Source organism: Coregonus lavaretus (genome assembly GCF_964263955.1).
Source record: "Coregonus lavaretus genome assembly, chromosome: 22".
In the NCBI taxonomy this organism is placed as follows: domain Eukaryota; kingdom Metazoa; phylum Chordata; class Actinopteri; order Salmoniformes; family Salmonidae; genus Coregonus; species Coregonus lavaretus.
Window position 1 is genome coordinate 6,836,930 of NC_140009.1, and position 16,197 is coordinate 6,853,126.

A 16,197-nucleotide genomic window follows, 5' to 3' on the forward strand; every position below is an offset into this window, starting at 1 on the left:
AGCGCAATGACTGGAAGTCTATGGTAACTGCTAGCATGCTAGTACATACAATAGACTTCCAGTCATTGCTCGAACACTAGTTAGCATTGGCTCGCGAAACGTACTCTAACTTCCTTCATACTGGAGACAGAGACATAAAAATGGTATCCACGAGTTCATCTGACTCTGGGGAAGTAGATAAAGGGCCTCATAGCCAACATCCCAAAGTATCCCTTTTAAATGTAACTTCTAATAAAAGGCTATGTATGCACACCTTGTCAAGAATAAATCAATCAAGTGCTTGAAACATGTAGAGCTAAAAACACAATTACGCAAAAATAAAGAAAACAAATATCCAAGTTTATTCACAAGATTTCACAATTCAAAACATTTCCAAATGAAACATCTGTTTAAATGTATCAGAAAAAAACGGTCCATTATTCCACTTTCTTGAAGCCGATTCTGCCATCCCAACCCCTCATACTCTCTCAAGGGCCTCCAACATGATGATACTGTTTCCTCGGATTACCTACAGATAGTTAAAATAAAATAAAAAGAAATAGCATAATTCATTGATTTACGTGCAACAACAACAAAAAAAAAGGTATGTGGTGACATTGATGAAGGGCGGCAGGTAGCTTAGTGGGTAAGAGCGTTGTGCCAGTAACCGAAAGGTCGCTGGTTCTAATCCCCGAGCCGACTAGGTGAAAAATCTGTCGATGTGCCCTTGAGCAAGGCACTTAACCCTAATTGCTCCTGTAAGTCGCTCTGGATAAGAGCGTCTGCTAAATGACCAAAAAAATAAAATAAAAAAATGAATAAAAGCTAAATGTGTCTGTCCCCAGAGGTAGTGTGGATGTAGTTAACAACGCTGTAGATACTGACCACCATGCCTATCGTGTTCTGTAGCCCCCCTGGGGCCATCTCCAAGCAGTCATCCATCACCAAGTTCATGAAGGGGTCAAACCCTCGCAGGACTCCTTGGACCTGCCTGCCACCGTTCAGCTTCACTGAGGGACAAGATGTACAACTGTAAGAACAATAAGACAGGGTTCCCCGATTTTCATTGTTAGCCACAAGACTAAAAACACCAGGGAATGAGCTCAGTGATTTTAATTTTAAGAAATCTGTTCCCAAGTATTCCCATGCATATGAGACGCGTAATGGTATACCAATGTAAGCAAGGCTTGGAATTATATTTTAGTCAAACATCTGTTTGGGCTTCTTGCAGTCTACAAATGATTTTTAATTATAAACTGGGTGGCTCGAGCCCTGAATGCTGATTGGTTGACAGCCGTGGTATATCAGACCGTATACCACGGGTATGACAAAACATTTATTTTTACTGCTCTAATTACGTGGGTAACCAGTTTATAATAGCAATAAGGCACCTCAGGGGTTTGTGGTATATGGCCAATATACCACAGCTAAGGGCTGAATCCAAGCCCTCCGCGTTGCGCATAAGAACAGCCCTTAGCCGCGGTATATTGGCCATATACCACACCTCTCGGGCCTTATTGCTTAATTATGTTCCGGCCCCCCGACCATCCACTCAAGAAAAATAAAAGATTATCCCTGCAATAACGCAAAACAAGTTGGACACTTTTCATTTCAGTCCTTCACCTCCCTGACCAAGGCCTTCTCCCCCGATTGCTCAGTTTGGCCGTGCGGCCAGCTCTAGGAAGTGTCTTGGTGGTTCCAAACTTATTCCATTTAAGAATGATTGAGTCCACTGTGTTCTTGGGGACCTTCAATGCTGCAGACATTTTTTGGTACCCTTCCCCAGTTCTGTGCCTCGACACAATGCTGTCTCGGAGCTCTACAGACAATTCCTTCGACCTCATGGCTTGGTTTTTGCTCTGACATGCACTGTCAACTGTGGGACCTTATATAGACAGGTGTGTGCCTTTCCAAATCATGTCCAATCAATTGAATTACCACAGGTGGACTCCAATCAAGTTGTAGAAACATCAAGGATGATCAAAGGAAACAGGATGCACCGGAGCTCAATTTCAAGTCTCATAGCAAAGGGTCTGGTATGTTTTTTTTTTTTTTTTTTTTATACATTTGCAAGAATTTCTAAAACCTGTTTTTGCTTTGTTATTATGGGGTATTGTGTGTAGATTGATGAGAAAAAAACAATTTAATCTATTTTAGAATAAGGCTTTAACTTAACAAAATGTGGAAAGTCAAGGGGTCTGAATACTTTGAATGCACTGCATCAAATTAACGTTTTAGCGACTAAGTCGCTTTGGATAAAAGCGTCTGCTAAATGGCATATTATTTATTATTATTTAGCGCGATGTTCCAAATGCCTGTATCGCAAGAATCTAGTTTTTCAAAATGTTTTTATGAGCGTTTGTTTCTCTGGTCTCCTTTGCTCCTTCTGTGCACCTTCCCACTCGCACACAGACACCATGCTCCTCACAACTACAAAGATCACTTCTTCCTCTCTGACAAGCAGTTTCAACTTGCTACTTGGTATCGTTAGATTCTCCTTCTAACGATACCCATATGTCTCAACTGCCAACATTTTTAACAGAGCAGACACTTAACGTGAGTATCAATTAAAATGATTGTGTTAAATTAATGTTCAGTTTGTCGCGCACGGCATTGCGGCTAGCAGCATTTTAGCCACATGCTGTTGTGCTAGCTGTCTTGTTTGTGTTTTATAAATGTGCAATGAGCATAAAAAGACTAATTTATATAAGAAATTGACAACTCGTTCTCATTCTGATCAATAAGCATCTTATCCAGGTAGGCCACTTGATTTCAACATCTAAACAAAGTGAACAGGCTATGTTGATTCATTACAGTTCAACTGTTCTACCTTGTTAGCAAGCAAATAGATCCAAGTAGGCTAGACTTCAAATATAAAAGATTAGCTGGCTACTCACTAGCATGTGGACTTGTGCTAGAGAGATTGTTTATGAGAAGTGTTAATGTTCTATAATGCCTGGTACCAGAAATTAGTCATTGTTATAGTTCTGGTAAAATGTGTAACAAAAAGGGCATTTTCATAGACTTGAAAGCCAGATCAGTGATTGCAAAAAGCAGGTTAAACCTGGGGTTGCGTTAACACAGGATTTTGCGTTTTCCAACCAGAAAAGGCAGATCTAAAATGCTTCTTATTGTACATTCTGCTCGGGTTCAGTCAGGGTTCGCTCCAAATCATGAATGTAAAAGGACACATTTAGTTCTTCAGTTGCACCTCTCCACTCGGATGAAATATCTTATCCTTGCTCTTATCATTGGATCACCAGACTGATGTGTAGGCAATCTTTTCTCCAGTACTTTCCTCCGGTAGCAAAACATTAGGAAATGTAGCTGGCTACATTCTTTCTGTGATAAACAATAGAAATATGACGGCCTGTTCCCTTTAGTTTTTTTCCGGCACTGAGCAGATTTCAGATCTGCTGAGCGCAAACTTCAATCAAAAACAATGGAGAAAATGCATCCCATAACATTAACATGGAAATGGCTGTTCTATCATTCAGCCTACAGTAGCAGCCAATGTGTGGTATTCAATGTGGGCCTACATTCCATGAGACTTTTGAATGCAGGGCTTGACATTAACCTGTTTATCCACTTGTCCTTCAGACAAGGAGGTGACTGAAAATGTTGTGTTTGATGCAAGAAACCACTTTACAAAATAAAATCCATTATTATTCCCATAGCATTATTACAGAGAATCAGACAAATTATGGTACCCTCTGCCTATTTTTAGCTTATTCAAGCCTGTCTCAAAATAAATCACTGCCCCTTTAAGATAAGAAAAGCACTTCACCTGACTGGCTTTTCAAAGAGGTCTAGAAACGTACATGTTTTGTGCTCTTGTAGGAAGCTATCACTCCCCCATTACTGACTACAAATGATCTATAACTGGGTCTAGTAACTCACTACTAGCAAAGGATATGAACAAAATGTTCACACGTGGCTACACGCAGCTCTCGCTTTGATCTCAAAACAAGCGCTTCTACTCACGACCGCTCATGGTGTAAACACAGTCCAGTTCAGAGTGAATGGCACAGATCCATATTATTATTATTATTTTTTTTTTTTTTTGGTCATTTAGCAGACGCTCTTATCCAGAGCGACTTACAGGAGCAATTAGGGTTAAGTGCCTTGCTCAAGGGCACATCGACAGATTTTTCACCTAGTTGGCTCGGGGATTAGAACCAGCGACCTTTCGGTTACTGGCACAACGCTCTTACCCACTAAGCTACCTGCCGCCCTACCATATATGGCAACGGTCTATTTGCATATAGGCCTACTGCAGCTCTGATTGGTTATGCCCCACTGGTCTGTGTAGAATCCTACTCCGATGCGTTGTGCCTACAACAAAAGCTCACGCTTCACCATTTGGCACTCCGACGTAAGAATCTGGGATTGGCGGATGCCAGGAGAACTCTACCTGCCCAATGCGTAGTTACTGTAAAGTTTGGTGGAGGAGTAATAATTGTCTGGGATGTTTTTCATGGTTCGAGCTAGGTCCCTTAGTTCCAGTGAAGGGATATCTTAGCGCTACAGCATACAATGACATTCTAGACGATTCTGTGCTTCCAACTTTGTGGCCACTGTTTGGGGACGTCCCTTTCCTGTTTCAGCATGACAATGCCCCCGTGCACAAAGCGAGGTCCATACAGAAATGGTTTGTCAAGATCGGTGTGGAAGAACTTGACTGGCCTGCACAGAGCCCTGACCTCAACCCCATCGAACACTTTTGGGATGAATTGGAATGCCGACTGCGAGCCAGGCGTAATCGTCCAACATCAGTGCCCAACATCACTAATGCTCTTGTGGCTGAATGGAAGCAAGTCCCCTGCAGCAATGTTCCAACATCTAGTGGAAAGCCTTCCCAGAAGAGTGGAGGCTGTTATAGCAGCAAAGGGGGGGACCAACTCTATATTAATGCCCATGATGTTGGAATGAGATGTTGGACAAGCAGGTGTCCACATACGTTTGGTCATGTAGTGTATATCGTGAGTTGCCCCATAAGTTGAGAAAAAAAATCTAGATATGATTTTTAGGCCACATCATCCAGCCCTAATTGGGTTTGTCAACATTATGCAATCAGAGTCTCTGCACCCAAAGAGATGAGGTTTGTCCATTCAACTCAGCAGAACCATGGATATTCAGAATCAGTACTCACACGAAAGCTTCTTGTCCATGAACCTGAAATGAAAAAAAAAAACATGTTATTATTAGTTGCTAAATAAAGATTGCTACACCACAAATTGTATGGCTATACCAGAGAGGGTTTGGCTGTGCATGTGTGTACCAGGCTAGCTCTGGTCCACGCGCATACGTCTGATTTGCACTACGAGCTGCATGCGCGTGGACCTGGACCAGAACTAGTTTTGTCGGTAAAGCATCAAAAGTTTGTTGAAATTACCCTTTTTACACAAGAGATCCATATAGCACGTTGGGGACAGAATGTACACTGGCTACCCTTCTATATTGCACACCCTTTAGGTTTGTCCATTTTTCATCTCACACGGTTTTACATGAATATTTTAAAATGGCTTTTATTTATTTCAATAGTTCCCTGGTCATGTGACCTACCACCCTAAAAAACATGCTCTAGATTGTCCGTTCACTATGCCTTCATATCACACACTGTTGTTTGTCTACTTTCATCTAACGCTATTAGACTTAAATATGTAAGCGTGGGACCCAGTAGGTGTGGACATTGCTGCACAGTGGACACCCACACTCAGAAGTCATTTGGGGGGAAAAAAGAGAGTATATGCTACTTGTATTATTCTCCTGTAAATGGTGTAGAATGGGGCATAAAGGAAATTACCGCTACTAGATTATGCTGATAAGGAAAACAGCATACAGTTTTGGCCTGTGTATTCATTTGCCTATAACTAAATCAGAATTCCATTATGTTTACATTTAAAAAAAGAGACTACTTCAAAATGAGAAGATCCTGCCATGGAAAAGACGACTGGGAGGACATAGAGTGGAAAGGAGGAGAAATAACTCCCACCATGCAGCAGGACACCTTCAGCTGAGGGGTCTTTGTAATGCAGGTTTGATAGTTATATTTTCAATAATGAATGGTTAGCTGTTATGTGACAATTAGGTCAAAAACTCCATTTGATTTTTTGGTGTAGAGGGCCAAGGAAGTTGCACAGAACTTCCAACATCCCCTCCCAAATGGATATAGAACCTTCACAAAAACACATGGAGCAACTGCGAAAATAAAATGGCTGAGGATATACTAAAAATGTCTGGTATGTAAATGACATTTTATTCAAAGTAAATGTCAGTTCTTTATTTTTTTATGTAGTTGTGTGGGACAACCATATGTTCAGTTCATGCCTATGATTTCCGAGTTCAACAAAGCCAACAACTGCTTCATGTGTGCCACTGATAAAGAACCTGGATGTGGCCCAGATACTGACTGGGTTAGTAACTTTATGTAACATGTTTATAATCTTTTGACAACAGTGACGGCATGTAAGACAATTTATGATATAACACAATGGATGGCTAATTTGTCATACTGCATTGATATTTATAATGTGTTACGCTTTGTTCCGTTTTAGATTGAATGTTTTGCATGCCAACAGTTGTTCCATGTGCTGTGCCTAGGGATGAATACAAAATAGTTCAACAGAGTGAAGAACACAAACTGGAAGTGCTGTCTTTGCTAAACCCCATCCACGCTGAAGAGGCTCTGAAATTTACATCAACCAGGGATAAAGAGAAAGTTAACACTGAAATGTTTTGTAATTATTTGAAGTAAACTGTCTGTTGACATGTTGGAAAAGATTAAAGGTCTACAATTTGTGTTTAATTTGTCAATATTCCATTTTAATTCATTGATTATCTGGCCACCATTATTGTGGTTACATGTTCAGTGTATGTATTGACCAGCGAACCCACTGCAGCCTGCCTTCCTATCCGTGCAGTTCACTCTCCATCCCTGCTTTGGACAATGAATAAAGTGACTCTCGTACTTTGCCCTTTTCCTTTATGGTTGATATTAACGACGAAAGGAGATATTCTCTTTGTCTCTCCTATTGTGTTCCGCTGTTAAATACTTTAGCAAAATGAAGACTTAAGGAAAGGGAAAATAAGTACTCAGAACTACCAATTATTATAGATAAACATTAAAGAAAAGAGAGTAAACACAACACTGGACTGAACCCCCTAATTGTCAAACTAATATTCTAATATGTACAACAATATAGAAGATACATAACTAGGTTATGCAATGTGGGTATATATCCACTACACACTTCTTAGGTGTGTAACTGACATGACCAAGGAGCTATTGAAATTCAAAACTATGAAAAATGTACGTAACACCGCATGAGATGAAAATGGACAAACAAAAATGTGCAATATAGAAGGGTAGTCAGTGGACATTCTGAACCTTGTTTGAAAATGTATGCACTCACTAACTGTAAGTCGCTCTGGATAAGAGCGTCTGCTAAATGACTAAAAATGTAAAAGTAAAGGTCAGTAGGTCACATGACCAGAGAGCTATTGAAGAATGAAAAACAGGAAAATTCATGTAAAATCACCTGAGATGAAAATGGACAAACAAAGGGTTGTGCTACATATAAGGCTACTCAGTTGAGATTCTGAAAGTAGTTTGAGGGTTGTAAGTCATATGACTAAGGAGCTATTGAAATTTGAAACTTTTCAAACAAAAGGGTGTGTAATGTGTAGATCCACTGAGTGTACATTATGAACCTTGTTTGAGGTGTATGGTTCACATGACCAAGGCTCTATTGAATTTTAAAAATTATAATACATAATTTAAAATAGTGCGAGATGTAAATCAACAAAAAAAGTGTGCAATATGTGTCTCTGCCATCTGGTTAACTAGAACACGTTTTTAAAGTTTTAGGAGTAATGGTTAAAGAGCTTTTACAATTTGAAAAATTAGATTTGTCACTATGTTGACGGTCCCTACTGCTGTTGGTGGACGTAAGGAAAACTACAGGCGAATATCCAACCTCAATCTGTCTTTACCTCGGTCATTTTAATGCGACAGAGCGCAGAGGCAACTCGTTGTTGTCGAGCGATGGACCAGAGCTAGCCCGCCACAAGCTTGGTCAACCTGAGAACCCAACTGTTCAAATCGCTTTCGTTCATAATACTGACACTTTTAATGATATTCGTGCATCAATTCAATGTCAATGATTGCATGGTTTAGATATCTAACCGTTTAATTCAATAGCTAGCTAGACATTTTACTAGCCACAACAGCGTTAGCTAGCTACCGACTACGGGTGGCTTTGTGCTAGCGCGTAATTACCTATGCTAGCTTGCTAGCCACAGTATATACAATGAACAGCGAAATATTAGCGATTAAACTGGATCGAAGATTAAATATCTCTATATATATAATTTTTTTCAACTCACTTTTTCAACTCTGGTGGGTGTGCTTTACTCATGTTTCTTCTTTTTGTTGTGGACCTTCAGTTCGTAAGACTTGCTTCTGTGAAAAAAGCGGAAAGCATGCAAGAGCAGAGCCGGAAAACGTCTTCTTCTATGATATAATAGCGGTCCGCAAACAAACGTTAAAGGTGGATGCCGCCACCTACTGTGCTGGAGGTTGTGGTCAATGTAATCCATTAGCTCCACATTTCTAAATCCTCCTACCCAACTCCGTACTTCTAAAAAAAATTACAAAATTAAAGAGCCCAATTAATTTCAAAAAGACCCCCCCCAACTTCCTCTAACATAAACGGGCATGTCACCGCTCTACTGTATGGGAGTAGATCATTGAACAGTGGATGTACTGCATCTTGCTTTTTTTCTCTCTTCACATAAATTGCAGAACTACCTTGACAGAAAAGTTTTGTTCGAAATGTGTGCATATTTACTGTGCCATATAAAATTTCTCACTCTCCATAAATCAACATTATTTGTTGATTTGAGGGTAGTTTCACAATCTGCATCAGTGTAAAAATGTGCCATGTAAATCAACAAATCACATTTTAGAATGCAGGGCAGTGCCACATCTGAACAACTCTGCAAGCCCAAGATCCTTTCTTATGTTGTAATGGATATCGTATATATAGATAGTATAGTATTGTGTCTATTGAATAATGTAGCAATATTTTATTCTGTAACAAGATCAATGGAGTAAACACAAAACATCTTAATGGGAGAATCCTTTTAATGAGGTATGTTCTAAGAAAAGGTTGCTAACTCGAACACAAAAAGGCACTTTTCCGAAGTAGAAAAATAAATAAAAAAATTCAAATAAAATATGACTTTCTTTGAAAGGTAGAATCAGCGATGACGTAGATGCAGAAAGTAAACAGCATAGTGGGTCAATTTCCGAAACAACTAAGAGTGTTGAAGCGCGACGTCTACCTTTAAGTCTTTTTTTTACAAAACTGCAGAAAATGAATAAACCTGGTAAACCAATTTCTAACCAACAGTAGCAGGAAGGTTGCAATCACTGCTTGTTTTGCATAATATCCAAGACAAATCTTCTTCCAGAGAAAATGTTATGTTATGTCACATTGTTAAAGATGGCCTTAACTGGCTCCATGAGTATGCATCACACAGACAGAAAGGCAGACGCATAGGTAAATAATCATGAAATTAATGCTAAATCAGTGTCACACTTACATATAAGTCCAATGCCATCAAGACTAAAAACAAATCCCATTAAATGGAAATATGGTCATCATGAGTCATCAAAACCTGACCATGTACTTTTTTTCACGCACATTTTCCCGTACCGAATAAAACATCTAAAAAGTTCAATGTGTTTCCATCGCATTTTCAACTCTACCGATAGTTTTGTCACAAAATGGTAGTAGATGCCAGGCACACCGGTTTGTGTCAAGAACTGCAACGCTGCTGGGTTTTTCACGCTCAACAGTTTCCCATGTGTTTCAAGAATGGTCCACCACCCAAAGGACATCCAGCCAACTTGACACAACTGTGGGAAGCATTGGAGTCAACATGGGCCAGCATCCCTGTGGAACGCTTTCAACACCTTGTACAGTCCATGGCCCGATGAATTGAGGCTGTTCTGAGGGAAAAAGGGGAGGGGGGGGTGCAACTCAATATTAGGAAGGTGTTCATAATGTTTGGTATACTCAGTGTATCTTTCCACACTATGAGGTTGGAATAATACTGTGAAATGGTGAAAATGATGATAATGCCCTTTTAGTGTAAGAGCTGTTTGAAAAGACTGACTGAGATTTCAGCTTGTTTTGGTGGGATGGAGTACATTTTGGGTAAATCAGTTAATAGCAAATAAGAGTTCCAAACCTCGATCCCAATAACAGCTTTCAGTTTTCCCCTCCCCACTCAGCCCCCCAGACAGTCCTAGCAAAATTCTTGCTAGAGAAATTGCTCTTTGCTAAGAAGCTATTTTTGTTTCTTTTTGACCATTTAAATTTAAAACAATCACAGTGAGGTACTTAATTTGTTACCCAGAAATGATTTGATATTGAGATAACAGCTGCTTTGGACCTTTAATGCTCCAGCAACATGCTAAATTAGTTCTCGCATATATTCATTTCATTTCAACCAAAATCGACAAATGGATGGTTGGATCCGATCAACATTTGTAATGGAATATAAAATATCTAAATCAAGAATCAACAATGACGAGGATTTAGGCCTGTTAAGATTGTTTCTGCACTGCTTTCACAGCATACCACTGTTGGCCAGTCACAAAATGAATTGTATCAGACAGCACACCAAACAAAAACAAAATAGAACACTAAATGGTTGCAACTTGAATCGCATGTTGATATGAATTACATTCAAACAGCTATTCTGGTGAGTGGTCTAAATATATCACACTTTAAATGTACATGAACACATAATATCTCGGGAACTCAGTACAGCTTGTTAAAAAAAAACGAAGGAGTACATCATCTCAGATTTTGCTGTCAGGGTCATAATCGCTCCCCTCCTCATCGCCACTGACAATGAGGTGATCTTGGCAGTGTTGTAAGAAAGTGTCCAGTGTTACAAAAGCCTTCAGGCAGGGCACACAGTGGTAGGCCCTCCGAAGCTTGGCCCCAGGCTTCTTAGAGATGCCCATGCCCTGACTGCACACGCTGCAGTGTCTCATACTCCCTGTAGGCTGATGCAGCTCCTCATGCTCCTTCAGGGCAGACTGCAAAGAAAACACCTCAGCACAAGACGGGCAAGGAAACTCTCCCTCTTCCTCTGGAATTTTCTTTGGTCTCCCTCTGCCAGCCTTGACCAGTGTTCTTCCCACCTTCCGCGCTAGATTGATTTTAGGCTTTTTTGGCGTCTTCTCAGCTAACTTGGGCTCCTTGGCTGCTTTCCCAACCTGCTGAACTTGGCTTGGTGGTTCTTGACTATGGTTCTTGACGTGTGCCTTAAGTGACAAGTGGTGCAAGAACACTTTACCACAAACTTCACAGGGGTAAGTCTCTCTTTTCCTCCGCTTGCTAATCAGCGGCCTTGGATCTCTTCTGATATCCTTCTCTCTGCTGTGAGACTCTTGTCTGTGCAAGTACAGCTTGGCAGTGCTTAGGAAGACCCTATCACAGGAACGACAGGAGAGAAGCTGGCTCTTCTGCTTGGATTTTCCATTTACCTGCTTTCTCCCTCTTCCTTTGGGTTGGGATGGCCCAGACTTCTGCTGGGATATTCTATCGACCCCATTTGTGCATCCTCCTTTTGGTGGGAGATACTTAGAGATGCTCCACTCCTTCTGATGGGTGGATCGCTGATGGCAGGCAAGGCCAGCCCCAGAGCGAAAGCTCTTGACGCAAAGTGGGCATTGGCTTGGCCTGTCAGGATCTGGGGAACTAGTGGCATCAGGTGGGGGAGAGTCAGGTGGAGAAGAGTCAGGTCGGGGAGAGTCAGGTGGGGGAGAGTCAGGTGGGGGAGAGTCAGGTGGGGGAGAGTCAGGTGGGGGAGAGTCAGGTGGGGGAGAGTCAGGTGGGGGAGAGTCAGGTGGGGGAGAGTCTGAGACGGCAGATTCAGGCGAGGGAGAGTCAGCGGGAGGGCTGACAACCTTCGAAGTTCGTGAGGCAGATTTACTGCAGCCAGCCTGCTGATGGTGAAGCAAAGCTTGCTTTTGGCTAAAGCTTTTACCACACGGAGCACAGGCATATAATCTGCTTTCATGATGGTGGGACTGGTGATGAAGGGATTTATTCTGGACACTCTGAGAGTCTGAGGTTGAAGCCTTGCATGCACTGCATGGAGCACCTAGCTGAGATTTACCACAACAGAGCTGACAAGGGGCTGCATCATGAATGCACTTGTGCAACTGCAGAGAGGATAGGAGAGAAAACTCCTTGCCACAGGAAAGGCATCGGTGACGCTTACGTAAGGCATGTTCTCCCTGCTGGTGGTGCAATAACTCGGCCATGTCAGAGAATCCCTGGCCGCACTCTGCGCACACACATGGGGACACATCAGGCAGTAGTTGGTTTTGGCTTTCACTCTCTTGCTTTTGTGCCACAAGTTTTGCCAGCTTTGTTAGAGCGTCTGATGCAGGCTTAGTCCGAGCAAACGACTCCTGGACTCTTGTAGTGTTCCAAGTGCAAGGAACTGCATCCATCTTCAACCAAGGCACCTAGTTGGAGGTACAGAGGACAGTCTATTAGACACGTTCATGGATAAAGGAAATATATTACATTCCTCATCCTGATGAGGGAAAACTTAGCTATAGCCTACAAAACATTTCCTTGGTCTCTCTTTTTATAGCACAATGGTTGCCTGTATATCTGTCACTCTCTGTAGCTCGGTTGCTATTGCAACGACAGGATAGTGGGTTTCGATTCCCGGGACCACCCATACGTAAAATCTATGCACGCACGACTAAGTCGTTCTGGATAAAAGCGTCTGCTAAATGGTAAATTCCCCTTGACGGGTGCCTACCAACGAATGTTGTCTCAGTGACTTTTTTCAAGGTGTATGTCCCTAGAGTTGGAATGTGTGATAGCAGTGCAGCGATGGCAGCTTTGTGTGGTATTATTATTTATTTAATCCCTCCATCCTGTTAATATTCCCCATATGACAAACGATGTCATTATATGAAAAGGTATTGCTCGCTTATACCCTGTAGCTCATGTTGGTAGAGTATGGCGCTTGCAACGCCAAGGTTGTGGGTTCGATTCCCACGGGGGCCAGTATGAACAATTTTTTATGCACTCACATACTGTAAGTCGCTCTGGATAAAAGCGTCTGCTAAATGACAAACATTTTTTTTTTTATGTAATCATATCTCATTGGAAAGCTTAGATTCACAGTTATCCGTCAGACACATTTTCAGAAAGTTCAGGTCAACAGAACTTTGACCTCTAGGGTACATATTAGAATTACATGTGTACATGGCTTTAAAGCGGAAACCATGATACATTTTAAATTTTGGTTTGACAAGTGGTTCTGAAAGGTCATGAAATTACCTTTCAAATGATATATAATATAACCAACTTTGAAAGCACCAGATACAACTATTGATTAAAAATCACCAATTTTGTGCCATTGACATTAGAATGTTGGATGCTTAGCCATAGAATTCCATGTAATGGGGTAGCTATGTTTTTGGATATCAACTTTGGTGATATCGGTACCAAATTGCACACACGGCTAGAACAGGGTTTTAAAAATATTTTTAGATATAGGGCCATCACAGAATTCACTCCTTAACCCCACAGAAGCCTTTTCCCAATATGGCTGCCAAACAACTCAATGGGGTCTCATTGGATAATTTCACATGCGATACCTGTATGAAATATAATTGTAGTGTGCCCAGAAATATCTTTAAAATGTTAATAGTGATGTAAAATACACAATCAAATGAGCCAGGTGTGCCAGATATATCAGGATGTTAAATTATTCACAGAATTGGGGTAAGAATGTGCCCAAAAAGCTGTCTGAATCGCTGATTTCTGAAGATACGACGAATAATTGCAATATTTCATCTTCAAACATGTCAAATGGATATGTACATGTGAATACTCATGATGTCAGCCAATTTAAAATTATATACGTTATCCTATTAACTGTTTTCGTAAAGCAGAGGACTAGAAACTTGCCGCATACATTACAATGTAAAATTACATAGTAATGCCAATACGTTTTCACCTGATTGTAAGAGCAGCAAACCCTTACACATAGTCTAAATTAAAATGTATTCTTACTATGGGGACATAGCAGCTTGGTCTGTTACTAGAATACTAAAAGTAATATAATTGGCCTCAACAGGCCCAACATAGGATTTTACTTATGTACATTGCAATTGAATGTACAAGGCATGGTTTATAGTCCTCATAAAGAAAACCAAATTATGTGAATAATTTAACAACGTTATATATCTGGCACACCTGGCCCATGTGGTTGTGAATTCTACATCACTATTAACATTAAGACATTTCTGGGCATTAAACCAATTATATTTCATACAGATATGGTCATGCGAAATTGTCCAATAAGACCCCATTGAGTTGTTTGGCGGCCATATTGGAAAAAGGCTTCTGTGGGATTAATGGGTGAATTCTGTGATGGTCCTTTATCTACAAATCGTTTTAAAAACCCTGTCCTAGCCGTGTGTGCAATTTGGTGCCTCTATCACCAAAGTTAAAATCCAAAAACATAGCTACCCCATTACATGGAATTCTATGGCTAAGCTTCCAACATTCTAATGTCACAACATGGGCGATTTTTAACCAATAATTGTAGCTGGTGCTTTCAAAGTTGGTTATATTATATATCATTTGAAAAGTAATTTCATGAAATTTCAGAAGTTAGAACCACCTCTAAAACAAAGTTAAAATGTATCAGGGTTTCCGTTTTAAAGCCATTTATACTTGTAATTCTGATATGTACCCTAGAGGTCAAAGGCCACATTTCTGTTGACATGAACATTCTGGAAATGTGTCTGATAACTGAATCTAAGCTTTCCAATGAGATATGATTAAAGGGTATAAGTGAGCAATAATTTGTTGTGTAGCTACTGACCTTTTTTGTTTGTCATAAGGTAAAATTGAATCCCAGCATGTACTGCAAATGTGGCTAGCTGTGTTGTAGCCCAATAATGGACTAAAGGAGGCTAACATTGCTCCTGATAGTGTAGGGCCGTTTTGTTTTGTTTAAAGGAGAATTTACTCAAAATACTCAATCTATTTGTCAATTGGGGTACGGTTCTAGAAACATAAATCCTTCTACTTTCATATCCAATCAAAATAATTTCACAATCGTAAAATACACACTTATTATACACTGTTTTAACACAGTTGCAGCCGACAGCACCTTTGTGAAGTCCATCTTCTGTTAACACACTGGTGTTCGAGATGCAGATAGTCAGTTTCCGTAAACTGGAAATATGGCCGTGTGGGAACCCTATAAAAAGGTGTGTATCAATTAAACCTTTTTGTTTTTAGAAAAGTATTTCTCGCTGCAATGAAAGATGAGGGCCTTATGCTTCCGAAACCGTACCGCAAGTTATGCGTTTTAATGTTCAGACCGAGCGTCTGGGCTCTTAACAAAAAAGCCCCCCGCACAGAAGACGCCTTCGTCCAATTACTTATGTGTAATGTCATGGAACGGAGTCATGATCAATGGCTAACTGTGTGGTAGGTGAGTGTAGGCATTTCCCTACTTCTAAAACGACAGAAAAGCTTTACTGCCTGAATAGCAAAACAGGCTACATGCAGTGATAAATAGTAATAAAGCAAATAGCATGAAACATTATGCATAAAATCGCTAATGGGTAACTAACTAGCTGCGTTAACTAGGCTAACTATAGCCGATTAACCTCAACTCCACGATTTACTATGTCACATAAAATGACGTTATATATAAATAAAAAAAATTCAACGACTGATTTGAGCGCAAAAAGAATAGCCCGCAATTACACACGACATTGTTCTTCGTAATTGCGGGCTATTCTTTAGGTGCTGAAATCAGTCGTTTTTTATAAAAACATTTTGTGACGTCGGAGCTCCAGTCCGCCCACACTAGTAGCGTCTCAACTCCATCGTAAATTGTGGAGTTTAGTCGGCTAGGCTAGCTAGCTAAACAAGACAAGACTGTTAAACGTGCTACTCATGCAACGAAATTAGCCTACCTTTTTTTGCCAAACAAATTTGAATACTGGCGAAACATCAGTTTCCAACAAGTTAATGGAAGCAATTTATAAAAGATAAATACTTGGCTACCTAAACGTTGTTTTCATTCCCTGCAGCACCGTAGCCATGTGTTCCAAAGTGAAGCCAAGTTGTTTGTGTACTT

The 16,197-nt window shown here is 40.5% G+C and overlaps 2 protein-coding genes across 2 annotated transcripts; both read right to left on the reverse strand.

Moving 5' to 3' along the window:
* Positions 1–318: 318 nt before the first annotated feature.
* On the reverse strand, positions 319–8,474 carry LOC311149857 (small nuclear ribonucleoprotein G). The gene is made up of 4 exons (XM_084187097.1): positions 8,368–8,474; positions 5,132–5,154; positions 865–989; positions 319–508 (listed from the first exon to the last, which is right to left on the reverse strand). Exons 1-4 carry the CDS (start codon positions 8,397–8,399, stop codon positions 458–460), a joined length of 231 nt encoding a protein of 76 aa, XP_084043223.1. The 5' UTR covers positions 8,400–8,474; the 3' UTR covers positions 319–457.
* A 643-nt stretch (positions 8,475–9,117) lies between these two features.
* On the reverse strand, positions 9,118–16,193 carry LOC311149839 (uncharacterized protein). The gene is made up of 2 exons (XM_084187073.1): positions 16,125–16,193; positions 9,118–12,538 (listed from the first exon to the last, which is right to left on the reverse strand). Exon 2 carries the CDS (start codon positions 12,521–12,523, stop codon positions 10,856–10,858), a length of 1,668 nt encoding a protein of 555 aa, XP_084043199.1. The 5' UTR covers positions 12,524–12,538; positions 16,125–16,193; the 3' UTR covers positions 9,118–10,855.
* Between the last annotated feature and the right edge of the window lie 4 nt (positions 16,194–16,197).

Excerpts from the sequence above, each read along its gene's own strand:
- LOC311149857 (XM_084187097.1), bottom strand. The coding sequence starts at position 8,399 with ATGAGTAAAGCACACCCACCAGAGTTGAAAAA. Across the intron at positions 990-5,131 it reads CATGGACAAGAAGCTTTCGT|TGAAGCTGAACGGTGGCAGG; the intron begins GTGAGTACTGAT and ends CTTGTCCCTCAG. Across the intron at positions 509-864 it reads AGAACACGATAGGCATGGTG|GTAATCCGAGGAAACAGTAT; the intron begins GTCAGTATCTAC and ends AACTATCTGTAG.
- LOC311149839 (XM_084187073.1), bottom strand. The coding sequence starts at position 12,523 with ATGGATGCAGTTCCTTGCACTTGGAACACTACAAGAGTCCAGGAGTCG.